Source organism: Salmo salar, chromosome ssa06 (assembly GCF_905237065.1).
Source record: "Salmo salar chromosome ssa06, Ssal_v3.1, whole genome shotgun sequence".
Lineage (NCBI taxonomy): Eukaryota > Metazoa > Chordata > Actinopteri > Salmoniformes > Salmonidae > Salmo > Salmo salar.
The window spans coordinates 5,941,493-5,960,511 of NC_059447.1; the positions used below are offsets into that span (position 1 = coordinate 5,941,493).

The 19,019-nt window shown below is 48.6% G+C and overlaps 1 protein-coding gene across 1 annotated transcript in view; it reads left to right on the forward strand.

Moving 5' to 3' along the window:
* LOC106593279 (ADP-ribosylation factor-like protein 6-interacting protein 1) overlaps positions 1 to 19,019 on the forward strand; it is a 51,951-nt gene that overhangs the window by 27,443 nt on the left and 5,489 nt on the right. The window contains exons 3-5 of the mRNA XM_045719646.1: positions 4,206 to 4,325; positions 10,036 to 10,153; positions 10,407 to 10,491. Coding sequence (XP_045575602.1) covers positions 4,206 to 4,325; positions 10,036 to 10,153; positions 10,407 to 10,491 — 323 coding nt within the window. The remainder of the gene's footprint in view (positions 1 to 4,205; positions 4,326 to 10,035; positions 10,154 to 10,406; positions 10,492 to 19,019) is intronic.

Genomic DNA, 19,019 nt, shown 5'->3' on the forward strand with positions numbered 1-19,019 from the left:
CACCACATCACTGTGAAGACATGTCTAGTGTAATATAAACCACATGTACATCACTGTGAAGACATGTCTAGTGTAATATAAACCACCACATCACTGTGAAGACGTGTCTAGTGTAATATAAACCACCACATCACTGTGAAGACGTGTCTAGTGTAATATAAACCACCACATCACTGTGAAGACGTGTCTAGTGTAATATAAACCACCACATCACTGTGAAGACGTGTCTAGTGTAATATAAACCACCACATCACTGTGAAGACATGTCTAGTGTAATATAAACCACCACATCACTGTGAAGACATGTCTAGTGTAATATAAACCACCACATCACTGTGAAGACATGTCTAGTGTAATATAAACCACCACATCACTGTGAAGACATGTCTAGTGTAATATAAACCACATGTACATCACTGTGAAGACGTGTCTAGTGTAATATAAACCACCACATCACTGTGAAGACATGTCTAGTGTAATATAAACCACATGTACATCACTGTGAAGACATGTCTAGTGTAATATAAACCACCACATCACTGTGAAGACATGTCTAGTGTAATATAAACCACATGTACATCACTGTGAAGACATGTCTAGTGTAATATAAACCACCACATCACTGTGAAGACATGTCTAGTGTAATATAAACCACCACATCACTGTGAAGACATGTCTAGTGTAATATAAACCACCACATCACTGTGAAGACATGTCTAGTGTAATATAAACCACCACATCACTGTGAAGACATGTCTAGTGTAATATAAACCACATGTACATCACTGTGAAGACATGTCTAGTGTAATATAAACCACCACATCACTGTGAAGACGTGTCTAGTGTAATATAAACCACCACATCACTGTGAAGACATGTCTAGTGTAATATAAACCACCACATCACTGTGAAGACATGTCTAGTGTAATATAAACCACCACATCACTGTGAAGACGTGTCTAGTGTAATATAAACCACCACATCACTGTGAAGACGTGTCTAGTGTAATATAAACCACATGTACATCACTGTGAAGACATGTCTAGTGTAATATAAACCACATGTACATCACTGTGAAGACATGTCTAGTGTAATATAAACCACATGTACATCACTGTGAAGACATGTCTAGTGTAATATAAACCACATGTACATCACTGTGAAGACATGTCTAGTGTAATATAAACCACATGTACATCACTGTGAAGACATGTCTAGTGTAATATAAACCACCACATCACTGTGAAGACATGTCTAGTGTAATATAAACCACCACATCACTGTGAAGACATGTCTAGTGTAATATAAACCACCACATCACTGTGAAGACATGTCTAGTGTAATATAAACCACCACATCACTGTGAAGACATGTCTAGTGTAATATAAACCACCACATCACTGTGAAGACATGTCTAGTGTAATATAAACCACCACATCACTGTGAAGACATGTCTAGTGTAATATAAACCACCACATCACTGTGAAGACATGTCTAGTGTAATATAAACCACCACATCACTGTGAAGACATGTCTAGTGTAATATAAACCACCACATCACTGTGAAGACATGTCTAGTGTAATATAAACCACCACTGTTCCTGTTGCATCAGCTACTCTACCTGTATTTTGTGAAATCCAAACCTCAATCATTTAGTGTGTTTACCATATAAACATGTCTAACTGCACTCTGAATTCATTGTGTAGGTGAGTCCCACCTGCCCAAGCCTAATTTACCACTTAAACACTGTTACAGAGGAGAGACCTGAGGAGGAGGACCTGGTTAGAAGACCACTCCAGGATGAACATAGCCACACAGACTTTTGGGCTGCACATACAACACTTACTAACATTGTGTTTAGTTTTTTATATGCAACCAAGTGTCTTCACTGTTCTCTCTGGGTGGGTGGAGGTTCAATGTTCCCTTTTTTACTTATATTATAAAAGTAACAATACTTGCTTTATTGGTCCATTTGCATGGATATTCTTTATTTTTGCCGTCACTGTACCTAACCTGACACACAACACACATCACAGGCTGGGCGCAGGACATACCTGGGACTTTGACTTTACGAGTCCTGGGAGTCTTCTGCTTCCTGAAAACTAGGGTAGACCCCATAAGGAGACAGATGTTTGTCTGGAATGACATTGACCACGGATGATGGGAGAGGAGACTGGACCTTCTGGACCCATTGTCTCATTGTGGTGGAACCACTCAAAAATGCTGCAGTATGAGACCAGTCTGAACTGTCTGGGATGACCACTATAGATCACCAGGTGGATTTGAGAATCTGGAGCAGCAGTCATGTACTTGGAATAGTTGCTTTTTTTCACAATATGACACAAGTTATGTTTTGATATTTCAAGTTCAATGTGTAGGCCTATATCTCCTATTCTAATAAAATATGCCAAAAAGATTGATTAATGTGAAAACATATCTGCACTGCGTTTGGGCTAGTATAAAAACCCATAACCGTCCAGCTCATAGAGGTTTATGATCAGAGATCATTCAGTAAAGTCAAGTTTAGCTACTTACTTGTAGGATAACTGTCCATTTGGTTCAGCTGAAATGGAGTCTGCAATTTATTTTTGGGATCCGGACAAATGTTTCCATGACGCCAGAGTTGATGTGGGCAGCAAGATCCCTGTGTTCCTCATCAATCACGTTCTCTGCTGTATAAGCTTTCTTAATGAGTTCGCAATGGAGCACAGTTGCCACAACTGCACCACCCATCTGCTGTCTTCACTTCTCCCTGTATAACTCATCTGTAACGCTAGGCTACTGTCTTCACTTCTCCCTGTATAACTCATCTGTAACGCTAGGCTACTGTCTTCACTTCTCCCTGTATAACTCATCTGTAACGCTAGGCTACTGTCTTCACTTCTCCCTGTATAACTCATCTGTAACGCTAGGCTACTGTCTTCACTTCTCCCTGTATAACTCATCTGTAACGCTAGGCTACTGTCTTCACTTCTCCCTGTATAACTCATCTGTAACGCTAGGCTACTGTCTTCACTTCTCCCTGTATAACTCATCTGTAACGCTAGGCTACTGTCTTCACTTCTCCCTGTATAACTCATCTGTAACGCTAGGCTACTGTCTTCACTTCTCCCTGTATAACTCATCTGTAACGCTAGGCTGCTGTCTTCACTTCTCCCTGTATAACTCATCTGTAACGCTAGGCTACTGTCTTCACTTCTGCCTGTATAACTCATCTGTAACGCTAGGCTGCTGTCTTCACTTCTGCCTGTATAACTCATCTGTAACGCTAGGCTGCTGTCTTCACTTCTCCCTGTATAACTCATCTGTAACGCTAGGCTGCTGTCTTCACTTCTCCCTGTATAACTCATCTGTAACGCTAGGCTGCTGTCTTCACTTCTCCCTGTATAACTCATCTGTAACGCTAGGCTACTGTCTTCACTTCTGCCTGTATAACTCATCTGTAACGCTAGGCTGCTGTCTTCACTTCTGCCCAGAAAAAAACTTGCATCTGTGATTGTGAATAAGGGTCATACATGCACTTTTTATGTAAAAGGCCACTCAAAAATGTGGAGTTTTGTCACATATCTAGAGATCTGTGGCATTTTGTTTTGAGGGAGCGTGCAATTGACATGCTGACTGCAGGAAGGTCCGCCAGAGCTGTTACTAGAGAATTTAATGTCAATTTCTCAACCATAAGCCGCTTCCAAAGTCATTTTAGAGAATTTGGCAGAACGTCCAACCGGCTTTACAACTGCAGACCACGTGTTGGCGTCGTGTGGTTGAGCGGTTTGCTGATGTCAACATTGTGAACACGGTGCCCTTCGGTGGGGTAATGGGCAGGCATAAGCTACGGACGACCAACACAATTGCATTTTATCGACAGCAATTTGAATGCACAGAGAGACTGTGATGAGATTGAGGCCCATTGTCGTGCCATTCATAGGGCCTAATGAATTTATTTCAATTGACTGATTTCCTTATTTGAACAGTAACTCGGTAAAATCACAGTTAAAAAAAAATCTGTTAAATCGCAGGTTGCGTTTTATATTTCTGTTCGGTATAGAAATGTAGCTTTTCAGAACCCTTGATAGAATACCTCATTTCTCTGGTGTTCGCTTGTTTTGACTTGCAGTGGAATTGAGACATCTGACCCTCCCCCTCCCGCTCTCTCTCCCCCGCTCTCTCTCCCCCGCTCTCTCTCTCTCGCCCCTCCTTCCTCCAGGATGACCTACTACCTGGACCCCTCGGTGCTGACCGGCCTATCCTGCACTGTCATGCTGCTGTGTCTGTCTGACTACCTGGTGCCTACCCTCGCACCCCGCATCTTCGGATCCAACAAGTGGTGAGAGCCTGGGGGTATATCTGGGGTACGGGGTGGGTGGGTATATCGGGGGTACAGGGTGGGTGGGTATATCGGGGGTATAGGGTGGAAGGGGTATATCTAGGGCAGAGGAGTTTGGTATCATTTGTGGGTGAAGGGGTGGGGGTGTCTGCTTAGGGGAGAGGGCAGCAGAACTTTAGGGGTTGTTGGCAGGGAGTAGGGCTTGTTTGTAGGGGTTCTGGGGACGGTGTGTTTGGGAACATGGTGTGATATTAGTTGAACATGACACCAGCGTACATCTAACGGATCCAGGCAGTGTTGTGTTAAATCACTTGTAATTACAGTTGTTAAAGCAGTGCTGATGTACAAATGAGAGAGAGGAGGAAAGTTACCAGCGTTTTCCAGCTCTAATCAACCTCTTGGGTCTGTCCTACAAACTCTCACATGGCTAACATGTACTCCTAGTGTAGTGTGTTGGGCTGTTTCCCAAATAGCACCCTATTCCCCATTTAGTGCGCTACTTTTACCCAGGGCCCATAGAGAATAGGGTGCCATTTGGGACGTAGTCTGCGTTTTCTCCCTCACTTTAATTCTTTCTCCCGCTCTCTTACCCTCCCATCCCCTCTCCTTCAGTGGTTCAGTCGTAACAGGGAACCAGGACCGGATTAAGTGACGTTCTACAGTTAGTGGTGTATCAGGACTGTCTCTGGTCTACAGTTAGTGGTGTATCAGGACTGTCTCTGGTCTACAGTTAGTGGTGTATCAGGACTGTCTCCGGTCTACAGTTAGTGGTGTATCAGGACTGTCTCTGGTCTACAGTTAGTGGTGTATCAGGACTGTCTCTGGTCTACAGTTAGTGGTGTATCAGGACTGTCTCTGGTCTACAGTTAGTGGTGTATCAGGACTGTCTCCGGTCTACAGTTAGTGGTGTATCAGGACTGGCTCCGGTCTACAGTTAGTGGTGTATCAGGACTGGCTCCGGTCTACAGTTAGTGGTGTATCAGGACTGGCTCCGGTCTACAGTTAGTGGTGTATCAGGACTGGCTCTGGTCTACAGTTAGTGGTGTATCAGGACTGGCTCCGGTCTACAGTTAGTGGTGTATCAGGACTGGCTCCGGTCTACAGTTAGTGGTGTATCAGGACTGGCTCCGGTCTACAGTTAGTGGTGTATCAGGACTGGCTCCGGTCTACAGTTAGTGGTGTATCAGGACTGGCTCCGGTCTACAGTTAGTGGTGTATCAGGACTGGCTCCGGTCTACAGTTAGTGGTGTATCAGGACTGGCTCCGGTCTACAGTTAGTGGTGTATCAGGACTGGCTCCGGTCTACAGTTAGTGGTGTATCAGGACTGGCTCCGGTCTACAGTTAGTGGTGTATCAGGACTGGCTCCGGTCTACAGTTAGTGGTGTATCAGGACTGGCTCCGGTCTACAGTTAGTGGTGTATCAGGACTGGCTCCGGTCTACAGTTAGTGGTGTATCAGGACTGGCTCCGGTCTACAGTTAGTGGTGTATCAGGACTGGCTCCGGTCTACAGTTAGTGGTGTATCAGGACTGGCTCCGGTCTACAGTTAGTGGTGTATCAGGACTGGCTCTGGTCTACAGTTAGTGGTGTATCAGGACTGGCTCTGGTCTACAGTTAGTGGTGTATCAGGACTGGCTCTGGTCTACAGTTAGTGGTGTATCAGGACTGGCTCTGGTCTACAGTTAGTGGTGTATCAGGACTGGCTCTGGTCTACAGTTAGTGGTGTATCAGGACTGGCTCTGGTCTACAGTTAGTGGTGTATCAGGACTGGCTCCGGTCTACAGTTAGTGGTGTCTCTGGTCTACAGTTAGTGGTGTCTCTGGTCTACAGTTAGTGGTGTCTCTGGTCTACAGTTAGTGGTGTCTCCGGTCTACAGTTAGTGGTGTATCAGGGCTGTCTCTGGCGCCGGCCTACAGTTAGTGGTGTATCAGGACTGGCTCCGGTGCCGGTCTGCAGTTAGTGGTGTATCAGGACTGTCTCTGGCGCCGGTCTGCAGTTAGTGGTGTATCAGGACTGGCGCCGGTCTGCAGTTAGTGGTGTATCAGGACTGGCGCCGGTCTGCAGTTAGTGGTGTATCAGGACTGGCGCCGGTCTACAGTTAGTGGTGTATCAGGACTGGCTCCGGTCTGCAGTTAGTGGTGTATCAGGACTGGCGCCGGTCTACAGTTAGTGGTGTATCAGGACTGTCTCCGGTCTACAGTTAGTGGTGTATCAGGACTGTCTCCGGTCTACAGTTAGTGGTGTATCAGGACTGTCTCCGGTCTACAGTTAGTGGTGTATCAGGACTGGCGCCGGTCTGCAGTTAGTGGTGTATCAGGACTGGCGCCGGTCTACAGTTAGTGGTGTATCAGGACTGTCTCCGGTCTACAGTTAGTGGTGTATCAGGACTGTCTCCGGTCTACAGTTAGTGGTGTATCAGGACTGTCTCCGGTCTACAGTTAGTGGTGTATCAGGACTGTCTCTGGCTCCGGTCTACAGTTTAGTATTTTGTATTTGTATGCCAAGGCATACAAATACAGTGAAATGACTTTCCTACAAGCTCTTTCCCATCAAGGCAATAATCAATATGACATTTTAGTCATTTACCAGACGCTCTTATCCAGAACGACTTACAGGAGCAATTAGGGTTAAGTGCCTTGTTCAATGGCACATCCACATATGTTTCACCTCGTCTGCTCGGGGATTCAAACCAGCAACCTTTCGGTTACTGGCCCAACGCTCTTACCCGCTAGGCTGCCTGCTGACCTTTGGAAGGAAAGGAGATGAGAGGGGGTAGGATTTAGATTTGCCTCCATGTAGCCCATTAGAGGATTTAGAGGTGTTTCTATGTAGCCCATTAGAGGATTTAGAGGTGTTTCTATGTAGCCCATTAGAGGATTTAGAGGTGTTTCTATGTAGCCCATTAGAGGATTTAGAGGTGTTTCTATGTAGCCCATTAGAGGATTTAGAGGTGTTTCTATGTAGCCCATTAGAGGATTTAGAGGTGTTTCTATGTAGCCCATTAGAGGATTTAGAGGTGTTTCTATGTAGCCCATTAGAGGATTTAGAGGTGTTTCTATGTAGCCCATTAGAGGATTTAGAGGTGTTTCTATGTAGCCCATTAGAGGATTTAGAGGTGTTTCTATGTAGCCCATTAGAGGATTTAGAGGTGTTTCTATGTAGCCCATTAGAGGATTTAGAGGTGTTTCTATGTAGCCCATTAGAGGATTTAGAGGGGTCTCTGTGGCCCGTTAGAGGTGTCTCTGTGGCCCATTAGAGGTGGATTTGGAGCCGGGTTTGCAGACGCATACACACACACACACTTACTTAGAGGACCTGCATACATACAAGCCCTACACACACACACTGGGTCTATTTCAGTGTCTGGCAGTGAGTCCTGCTGGTTCAAAAGCCCATGTTCTGACCTGAGCCTGAAATAGGTAGTTGTGGCTCAGCAGAAATGAAGGGCACTTCCCAACTGCCTTATCAATGGGCCCATATGATATCTGATACTCATCTCATTCTACTGAGCTGGTTCTGATCAAGGGTTCCTGCTCAGATGGATGGAGAGATATAGAGATAGCTGTTGACTGAATAAAACCACTGGTCTGGGATATAATGGTAATAATATCACTCTCCTCCTCCTTCCTCTCCCTCTTTTCCTTCTCCCCTCCCTTCTCCTCCGTCTCGCTCTCTCCTCCCCTCCCTTCTCCTCCGTCTCGCTCTCTCCTCCCCTCCCTTCTCCTCCGTCTCGCTCTCGCTCTCCCCTCCCTTCTCCTCCGTCTCGCTCTCCCCTCCCTTCTCCTCCGTCTCGCTCTCCCCTCCCTTCTCCTCCGTCTCGCTCTCTCTCCTCCCCTCCCTTCTCCTCCGTCTCGCTCTCTCTCCTCCCCTCCCTTCTCCTCCGTCTCGCTCTCTCTCCTCCCCTCCCTTCTCCTCCGTCTCGCTCTCTCTCCTCCCCTCCCTTCTCCTCCGTCTCGCTCTCTCTCCTCCCCTCCCTTCTCCTCCGTCTCGCTCTCTCTCCTCCCCTCCCTTCTCCTCCGTCTCGCTCTCTCTCCTCCCCTCCCTTCTCCTCCGTCTCGCTCTCTCTCCTCCCCTCTCCTTCTCCTCCGTCTCGCTCTCTCTCCTCCCCTCCCTTCTCCTCCGTCTCGCTCTCTCTCCTCCCCTCCCTTCTCCTCCGTCTCGCTCTCTCTCCTCCCCTCCCTTCTCCTCCGTCTCGCTCTCTCTCCTCCCCTCCCTTCTCCTCCGTCTCGCTCTCTCTCCTCCCCTCCCTTCTCCTCCGTCTCGCTCTCTCTCCTCCCCTCCCTTCTCCTCCGTCTCGCTCTCTCTCCTCCCCTCCCTTCTCCTCCGTCTCGCTCTCTCTCCTCCCCTCCCTTCTCCTCCGTCTCGCTCTCTCTCCTCCCCTCCCTTCTCCTCCGTCTCGCTCTCTCTCCTCCCCTCCCTTCTCCTCCGTCTCGCTCTCTCTCCTCCCCTCCCTTCTCCTCCGTCTCGCTCTCTCTCCTCCCCTCCCTTCTCCTCCGTCTCGCTCTCTCTCCTCCCCTCCCTTCTCCTCCGTCTCGCTCTCTCTCCTCCCCTCCCTTCTCCTCCGTCTCGCTCTCTCTCCTCCCTCCCTTCTCCTCCGTCTCGCTCTCTCTCCTCCCTCCCTTCTCCTCCGTCTCGCTCTCTCTCCTCCCCTCCCTTCTCCTCCGTCTCGCTCTCTCTCCTCCCCTCCCTTCTCCTCCGTCTCGCTCTCTCTCCTCCCCTCCCTTCTCCTCCGTCTCGCTCTCTCTCCTCCCCTCCCTTCTCCTCCGTCTCGCTCTCTCCTCCCCTCCCTTCTCCTCCGTCTCGCTCTCTCCTCCCCTCCCTTCTCCTCCGTCTCGCTCTCTCCTCCCCTCCCTTCTCCTCCGTCTCGCTCTCTCCTCCCCTCCCTTCTCCTCCGTCTCGCTCTCTCTCCTCCCCTCCCTTCTCCTCCGTCTCGCTCTCTCTCCTCCCCTCCCTTCTCCTCCGTCTCGCTCTCTCTCCTCCCCTCCCTTCTCCTCCGTCTCGCTCTCTCTCCTCCCCTCCCTTCTCCTCCGTCTCGCTCTCTCTCCTCCCCTCCCTTCTCCTCCGTCTCGCTCTCTCTCTCCCCTCCCTTCTCCTCCGTCTCGCTCTCGCTCTCCCCTCCCTTCTCCTCCGTCTCGCTCTCGCTCTCCCCTCCCTTCTCCTCCGTCTCGCTCTCTCCTCCCCTCCCTTCTCCTCCGTCTCGCTCTCTCCTCCTCCTCCCTTCTCCTCCGTCTCGCTCTCTCCTCCCCTCCCTTCTCCTCCGTCTCGCTCTCTCCTCCCCTCCCTTCTCCTCCGTCTCGCTCTCTCCTCCCCTCCCTTCTCCTCCGTCTCGCTCTCTCCTCCCCTCCCTTCTCCTCCGTCTCGCTCTCTCCTCCCCTCCCTTCTCCTCCGTCTCGCTCTCTCCTCCCCTCCCTTCTCCTCCGTCTCGCTCTCTCCTCCCTTCTCCTCCGTCTCGCTCTCTCCTCCCTTCTCCTCCGTCTCGCTCTCTCCTCCCTTCTCCTCCGTCTCGCTCTCTCCTCCCTTCTCCTCCGTCTCGCTCTCTCCTCCCTTCTCCTCCGTCTCGCTCTCTCCTCCCTTCTCCTCCGTCTCGCTCTCTCCTCCCTTCTCCTCCGTCTCGCTCTCTCCTCCCTTCTCCTCCGTCTCGCTCTCTCCTCCCTTCTCCTCCGTCTCGCTCTCGCTCTCTCCTCCCCTCCCTTCTCCTCCGTCTCTCCAGGTCTTCAGAGCAGCAGCAGCGTTTCCATGAGATCTGTGGTAACCTGGTGAAGACTCAGCGTCGCATCCTGGGCTGGTGGAAAAGACTCTTCTCACTCAAGGAGGAGAAACCCAAGATGGTACACACCACCACACACCCACACACCCACACACCCACACACCCCAACACACCAACACCAACACCACACACCAACACCACACACCAACACACACACACACCCCACACACACCCCCCACACACACCGAGACCCACTGTTTTAGAACAGGGTCTCGTCTGTTATGGAACGGGGGCCTGTCGTCTGTTATGGAACGGGGGCCTGTCGTCTGTTATGGAACGGGGAAGTGATGTCACTTCCGGTTGTCTTCCCACAGTACTTTGCGTCGGTGATCAGCAGTCTGGTGGCGGTGGCCTGGATGGGACAGCAAGTCCACAACCTCTTCCTCACCTACCTGATCGGTACGTACCAACACCTGTCTACCTCCTTACCTGTACCCTACCTACTTACTTACTTACCTACATGCACCCTACCTACCTAACTTTATCTACATGTACCCTACCTACTTGCCTACATGCACCCTACCTACCTTTATCTACATGTACACTACTCACCTGTACCCTACCTCCCTACCTACTTACCTACATGCACCCTACCTACCTAACTTTATCTACATGTACCCTACCTACTTGCCTACATGCACCCTACCTACCTTTATCTACATGTACACTACTCACCTGTACCCAACCTACCTACCTACTTACCTACATGCACCCTACCTACCTTTATCTACATGTACACTACTCACCTGTACCCTACCTACCTCCCTACCTACTTACCTACATGCACCCTACCTACCTTTATCTACATGTACACTACTCACCTGTACCCTACCTCCCTACCTACTTGTACATTACTGACCGATCTACCTACTCTTACCCTACCGACCGACCTACAGTGCCTGTACCCTACCGACGTACTTGTATTCACACCCTTTGACTGGATTAAAATGGACTAAATTGAGATTTTGTCTCTGATCTACACACCATACCCCATAATGTCAAAGTGGAATTAAGTTAATATTTGTATTTTTTTTTTACTAATTAATAACTATTCAACCCTTTTGTTATTGCAAGCCTAAATAAGTTCAGAAGTAAAAATGTCCTTAACAAGTCGCATAATAAGTTGCATGGACTCAGTCTGCGGACAGTAACAGTGTTTTAAGATGGATTTTAGAATCTATTACATACAGTTTATCTGTCAGGTCCCTCAGTCAAACACTGGTTCAACCACAAGGACCAGGGAGGTTTTCCAATACCTCTCAAATAAGGCACCTATTGGTAGGTGGGTAAAAACAACAAAAAAGCAGTAATTGAATGTCCCTTTCTGAGCATGGTGAAGTTATTAATTACACTTCGGATGGCGTATCAGTACACCTAGCCACTACAAAGATACAGCCGTCCTTCAGGCAACTCAGTTGCCGGAGAGGAAGGAAACCGCTCAGGGATTTCACCATGGTGATTTTAAAACGGTTAGTTTAATGGCTGTGATAGGAGAAAACTGACCTAAACGACAGAGTGAAAAGGAAGCCTGTACAGAGTAAAAAAATATTCCATAACATGCATCCTGTTCACAACAATCCACTAAAGTAATACTGCAAAATAATGTGTCAAATCAATTCACTTTTTGTCCTGAATATGCAGTTTAATGCTTGGGTCAAACTGAATGGCGCTAAGTACAGGCATAATCCTAGAGGAAAACCTGGTTCAGTCTGCTTTCTCCAGATACTGGGAGATGAATTCACCTTTCAGTAGGACAATAACCTAAAACACAAGGCCAAATCTACACTTTATAAGAAGACATTCAATGTTCCTGAGTGGCAGTTTTGACTTAAATCTGGTTGACAATCTTTGGCAATACTTGAAATGTTTGCCTAGTAATGATAAACAACCCATTTGTCAGAGCCTGAAGAATTTTGAAAATATTTGTGCAAATATTGTACAATCCAGGTGTGTAAAGCTCTTAGAGACTCACCCAGAAAGACTCACAGCTGTAATCACTGCCAAAGATTATTAACATCTATTGACTCAGGGTTGTGAATACTTATGCAAATGAGATGTATGTATTTAATTTTATACATTTACTATCATTTCTAAAAACATGTTTTCACTTTATCATGATAGGATATTATGTGTAGATACAACACAACAAAATGTGAAATAAGTCAAGGGGAATGAATACAGTCTGAAGACATTGTACCAACCTGTACTAAACCAACCTGGGCTAATGGCTAACTCAGCCAACCTGTACTAAACCAACCTGGGCTAATGGCTAACTCAGCCAACCTGGGCTAATGGCTAACTCAGCCAACCTGTACTAAACCAACCTGGGCTAATGGCTAACTCAGCCAACCTGGGCTAATGGCTAACTCAGCCAACCTGTACTAAACCAACCTGGGCTAATGGCTAACTCAGCCAACCTGGGCTAATGGCTAACTCAGCCAACCTGGGCTAATGGCTAACTCAGCCAACCTGTACTAAGCCAACCTGGGCTAATGGCTAACTCAGCCAACCTGTACTAAACCAACCTGGGCTAATGGCTAACTCAGCCAACCTGTACTAAACCAACCTGGGCTAATGGCTAACTCAGCCAACCTGTACTAAACCAACCTGGGCTAATGGCTAACTCAGCCAACCTGTACTAAACCAACCTGGGCTAATGGCTAACTCAGCCAACCTGGGCTAATGGCTAACTCAGCCAACCTGGGCTAATGGCTAACTCAGCCAACCTGTACTAAACCAACCTGGGCTAATGGCTAACTCAGCCAACCTGGGCTAATGGCTAACTCAGCCAACCTGTACTAAGCCAACCTGGGCTAATGGCTAACTCAGCCAACCTGTACTAAACCAACCTGGGCTAATGGCTAACTCAGCCAACCTGTACTAAACCAACCTGGGCTAATGGCTAACTCAGCCAACCTGGGCTAATGGCTAACTCAGCCAACCTGTACTAAACCAACCTGGGCTAATGGCTAACTCAGCCAACCTGGGCTAATGGCTAACTCAGCCAACCTGTACTAAACCAACCTGGGCTAATGGCTAACTCAGCCAACCTGGGCTAATGGCTAACTCAGCCAACCTGTACTAAACCAACCTGGGCTAATGGCTAACTCAGCCAACCTGGGCTAATGGCTAACTCAGCCAACCTGGGCTAATGGCTAACTCAGCCAACCTGTACTAAGCCAACCTGGGCTAATGGCTAACTCAGCCAACCTGTACTAAACCAACCTGGGCTAATGGCTAACTCAGCCAACCTGTACTAAACCAACCTGGGCTAATGGCTAACTCAGCCAACCTGTACTAAACCAACCTGGGCTAATGGCTAACTCAGCCAACCTGTACTAAACCAACCTGGGCTAATGGCTAACTCAGCCAACCTGGGCTAATGGCTAACTCAGCCAACCTGGGCTAATGGCTAACTCAGCCAACCTGTACTAAACCAACCTGGGCTAATGGCTAACTCAGCCAACCTGGGCTAATGGCTAACTCAGCCAACCTGGGCTAATGGCTAACTCAGCCAACCTGTACTAAGCCAACCTGGGCTAATGGCTAACTCAGCCAACCTGTACTAAACCAACCTGGGCTAATGGCTAACTCAGCCAACCTGTACTAAACCAACCTGGGCTAATGGCTAACTCAGCCAACCTGTACTAAACCAACCTGGGCTAATGGCTAACTCAGCCAACCTGGGCTAATGGCTAACTCAGCCAACCTGGGCTAATGGCTAACTCAGCCAACCTGGGCTAATGGCTAACTCAGCCAACCTGTACTAAGCCAACCTGGGCTAATGGCTAACTCAGCCAACCTGTACTAAACCAACCTGGGCTAATGGCTAACTCAGCCAACCTGTACTAAACCAACCTGGGCTAATGGCTAACTCAGCCAACCTGTACTAAACCAACCTGGGCTAATGGCTAACTCAGCCAACCTGGGCTAATGGCTAACTCAGCCAACCTGGGCTAATGGCTAACTCAGCCAACCTGTACTAAACCAACCTGGGCTAATGGCTAACTCAGCCAACCTGGGCTAATGGCTAACTCAGCCAACCTGTACTAAGCCAACCTGGGCTAATGGCTAACTCAGCCAACCTGTACTAAACCAACCTGGGCTAATGGCTAACTCAGCCAACCTGTACTAAACCAACCTGGGCTAATGGCTAACTCAGCCAACCTGGGCTAATGGCTAACTCAGCCAACCTGTACTAAACCAACCTGGGCTAATGGCTAACTCAGCCAACCTGGGCTAATGGCTAACTCAGCCAACCTGTACTAAACCAACCTGGGCTAATGGCTAACTCAGCCAACCTGGGCTAATGGCTAACTCAGCCAACCTGGGCTAATGGCTAACTCAGCCAACCTGGGCTAATGGCTAACTCAGCCAACCTGGGCTAATGGCTAACTCAGCCAACCTGGGCTAATGGCTAACTCAGCCAACCTGTACTAAACCAACCTGGGCTAATGGCTAACTCAGCCAACCTGTACTAAACCAACCTGGGCTAATGGCTAACTCAGCCAACCTGTACTAAACCAACCTGGGCTAATGGCTAACTCAGCCAACCTGTACTAAACCAACCTGGGCTAATGGCTAACTCAGCCAACCTGGGCTAATGGCTAACTCAGCCAACCTGTACTAAACCAACCTGGGCTAATGGCTAACTCAGCCAACCTGGGCTAATGGCTAACTCAGCCAACCTGTACTAAGCCAACCTGGGCTAATGGCTAACTCAGCCAACCTGTACTAAACCAACCTGGGCTAATGGCTAACTCAGCCAACCTGGGCTAATGGCTAACTCAGCCAACCTGTACTAAACCAACCTGGGCTAATGGCTAACTCAGCCAACCTGGGCTAATGGCTAACTCAGCCAACCTGTACTAAGCCAACCTGGGCTAATGGCTAACTCAGCCAACCTGTACTAAACCAACCTGGGCTAATGGCTAACTCAGCCAACCTGGGCTAATGGCTAACTCAGCCAACCTGTACTAAACCAACCTGGGCTAATGGCTAACTCAGCCAACCTGGGCTAATGGCTAACTCAGCCAACCTGTACTAAGCCAACCTGGGCTAATGGCTAACTCAGCCAACCTGTACTAAACCAACCTGGGCTAATGGCTAACTCAGCCAACCTGTACTAAACCAACCTGGGCTAATGGCTAAATCAGCCAACCTGGGCTAATGGCTAACTCAGCCAACCTGGGCTAATGGCTAACTCAGCCAACCTGTACTAAACCAACCTGGGCTAATGGCTAACTCAGCCAACCTGGGCTAATGGCTAACTCAGCCAACCTGTACTAAGCCAACCTGGGCTAATGGCTAACTCAGCCAACCTGTACTAAACCAACCTGGGCTAATGGCTAACTCAGCCAACCTGTACTAAACCAACCTGGGCTAATGGCTAACTCAGCCAACCTGGGCTAATGGCTAACTCAGCCAACCTGTACTAAACCAACCTGGGCTAATGGCTAACTCAGCCAACCTGGGCTAATGGCTAACTCAGCCAACCTGTACTAAACCAACCTGGGCTAATGGCTAACTCAGCCAACCTGGGCTAATGGCTAACTCAGCCAACCTGGGCTAATGGCTAACTCAGCCAACCTGTACTAAGCCAACCTGGGCTAATGGCTAACTCAGCCAACCTGTACTAAACCAACCTGGGCTAATGGCTAACTCAGCCAACCTGTACTAAACCAACCTGGGCTAATGGCTAACTCAGCCAACCTGTACTAAACCAACCTGGGCTAATGGCTAACTCAGCCAACCTGTACTAAACCAACCTGGGCTAATGGCTAACTCAGCCAACCTGTACTAAACCAACCTGGGCTAATGGCTAACTCAGCCAACCTGGGCTAATGGCTAACTCAGCCAACCTGGGCTAATGGCTAACTCAGCCAACCTGTACTAAACCAACCTGGGCTAATGGCTAACTCAGCCAACCTGGGCTAATGGCTAACTCAGCCAACCTGTACTAAACCAACCTGGGCTAATGGCTAACTCAGCCAACCTGTACTAAACCAACCTGGGCTAATGGCTAACTCAGCCAACCTGGGCTAATGGCTAACTCAGCCAACCTGTACTAAACCAACCTGGGCTAATGGCTAACTCAGCCAACCTGGGCTAATGGCTAACTCAGCCAACCTGTACTAAACCAACCTGGGCTAATGGCTAACTCAGCCAACCTGGGCTAATGGCTAACTCAGCCAACCTGGGCTAATGGCTAACTCAGCCAACCTGTACTAAGCCAACCTGGGCTAATGGCTAACTCAGCCAACCTGTACTAAACCAACCTGGGCTAATGGCTAACTCAGCCAACCTGTACTAAACCAACCTGGGCTAATGGCTAACTCAGCCAACCTGTACTAAACCAACCTGGGCTAATGGCTAACTCAGCCAACCTGGGCTAATGGCTAACTCAGCCAACCTGTACTAAGCCAACCTGGGCTAATGGCTAACTCAGCCAACCTGTACTAAACCAACCTGGGCTAATGGCTAACTCAGCCAACCTGTACTAAACCAACCTGGGCTAATGGCTAACTCAGCCAACCTGTACTAAACCAACCTGGGCTAATGGCTAACTCAGCCAACCTGTACTAAACCAACCTGGGCTAATGGCTAACTCAGCCAACCTGGGCTAATGGCTAACTCAGCCAACCTGGGCTAATGGCTAACTCAGCCAACCTGTACTAAACCAACCTGGGCTAATGGCTAACTCAGCCAACCTGGGCTAATGGCTAACTCAGCCAACCTGTACTAAGCCAACCTGGGCTAATGGCTAACTCAGCCAACCTGTACTAAACCAACCTGGGCTAATGGCTAACTCAGCCAACCTGGGCTAATGGCTAACTCAGCCAACCTGGGCTAATGGCTAACTCAGCCAACCTGTACTAAACCAACCTGGGCTAATGGCTAACTCAGCCAACCTGGGCTAATGGCTAACTCAGCCAACCTGTACTAAACCAACCTGGGCTAATGGCTAACTCAGCCAACCTGTACTAAACCAACCTGGGCTAATGGCTAACTCAGCCAACCTGGGCTAATGGCTAACTCAGCCAACCTGTACTAAACCAACCTGGGCTAATGGCTAACTCAGCCAACCTGGGCTAATGGCTAACTCAGCCAACCTGTACTAAGCCAACCTGGGCTAATGGCTAACTCAGCCAACCTGTACTAAACCAACCTGGGCTAATGGCTAACTCAGCCAACCTGGGCTAATGGCTAACTCAGCCAACCTGTACTAAACCAACCTGGGCTAATGGCTAACTCAGCCAACCTGGGCTAATGGCTAACTCAGCCAACCTGGGCTAATGGCTAACTCAGCCAACCTGTACTAAGCCAACCTGGGCTAATGGCTAACTCAGCCAACCTGTACTAAACCAACCTGGGCTAATGGCTAACTCAGCCAACCTGTACTAAACCAACCTGGGCTAATGGCTAACTCAGCCAACCTGTACTAAACCAACCTGGGCTAATGGCTAACTCAGCCAACCTGTACTAAACCAACCTGGGCTAATGGCTAACTCAGCCAACCTGGGCTAATGGCCAACTCAGCCAACCTGTACTAAACCAACCTGGGCTAATGGCCAACTCAGCCAACCTGTACTAAACCAACCTGGGCTAATGGCTAACTCAGCCAACCTGTACTAAACCAACCTGGGCTAATGGCTAACTCAGCCAACCTGGGCTAATGGCTAACTCAGCCAACCTGGGCTAAACCAACCTGGGCTAATGGCTAACTCAGCCAACCTGGGCTAATGGCTAACTCAGCCAACCTGGGCTAATGGCTAACTCAGCCAACCTGGGCTAATGGCTAACTCAGCCAACCTGGGCTAATGGCTAACTCAGCCAACCTGGGCTAATGGCTAACTCAGCCAACCTGGGCTAATGGCTAACTCAGCCAACCTGGGCTAATGGCTAACTCAGCCAACCTGGGCTAATGGCTAACTCAGCCAACCTGGGCTAATGGCTAACTCAGCCAACCTGGGCTAATGGCTAACTCAGCCAACCTGGGCTAATGGCTAACTCAGCCAACCTGGGCTAATGGCTAACTCAGCCAAAAAGTTCCACGAATGTAGCTTACTCATTGCTGCATTATTTTACAAAGTCCTGATGTTCTTCTGAGTTCAGACAATCAGGTTAATACAAGCAGTAGTATTTAGGTCCAATCAGGTAGCCTAGTGGTTAGAGCGTTGCACTAGTAACTGAAAGGTTGCTAGATCGAATCCCCGAGCTGACAAGGTAATAATCTGTCGTTCTGCCCCTGAACAAGGCAGTTAACCCACTGTTCCTAGGCCGTCATTGAAAATAAGAATTAGTTAACTGACTTGCCTAATTAAATAAAGGTTAAATGAATACATACTATCAGTAGTATTCTGGTGTGTGACGTTGTAGCTGCTCTCTTCTGCTTTCTTCTGTTGCTATAGTAATGATTATAGTGACAGTTAAACCAGCTGACACCACTAGAGAAGTGACCACATAGGAAGGATGTACAAAGTTTGACAGTAACGGAAGTCCTTGGCCATGTCCCAAATGGCACCCTATTCTCTCTAGGGCTCTGGTCATGGTATATAGGGCTCTGGTCAAAAGTAGTGCACTACATGGGGAATAGGGTGCCATTTGGGATACACACACTGTCAGTTTATGGATGTTTCCCAACACAAGTCAAATACTGACTGAAATGTTACTTGGTTTAAACATAAATGTCTGCATACCAGGCCAGCACAAGTATTGATTGGCACCTTATTCTCACTATATAGTGCACTACTTTTGACCAGGGCCTATAGGGGTAGTGCACTATATAGGGATTTCAGACTGAGACCCAGCATTAGCTATATATTCCAAACATCACCGGAGACTTTGTCTAATTAATGGTCTGACTGCATAGCTGTAACAGACAAGCACAAGGCCCCATAGCCAGCTGACAGCTGTTCAGTAGTCAG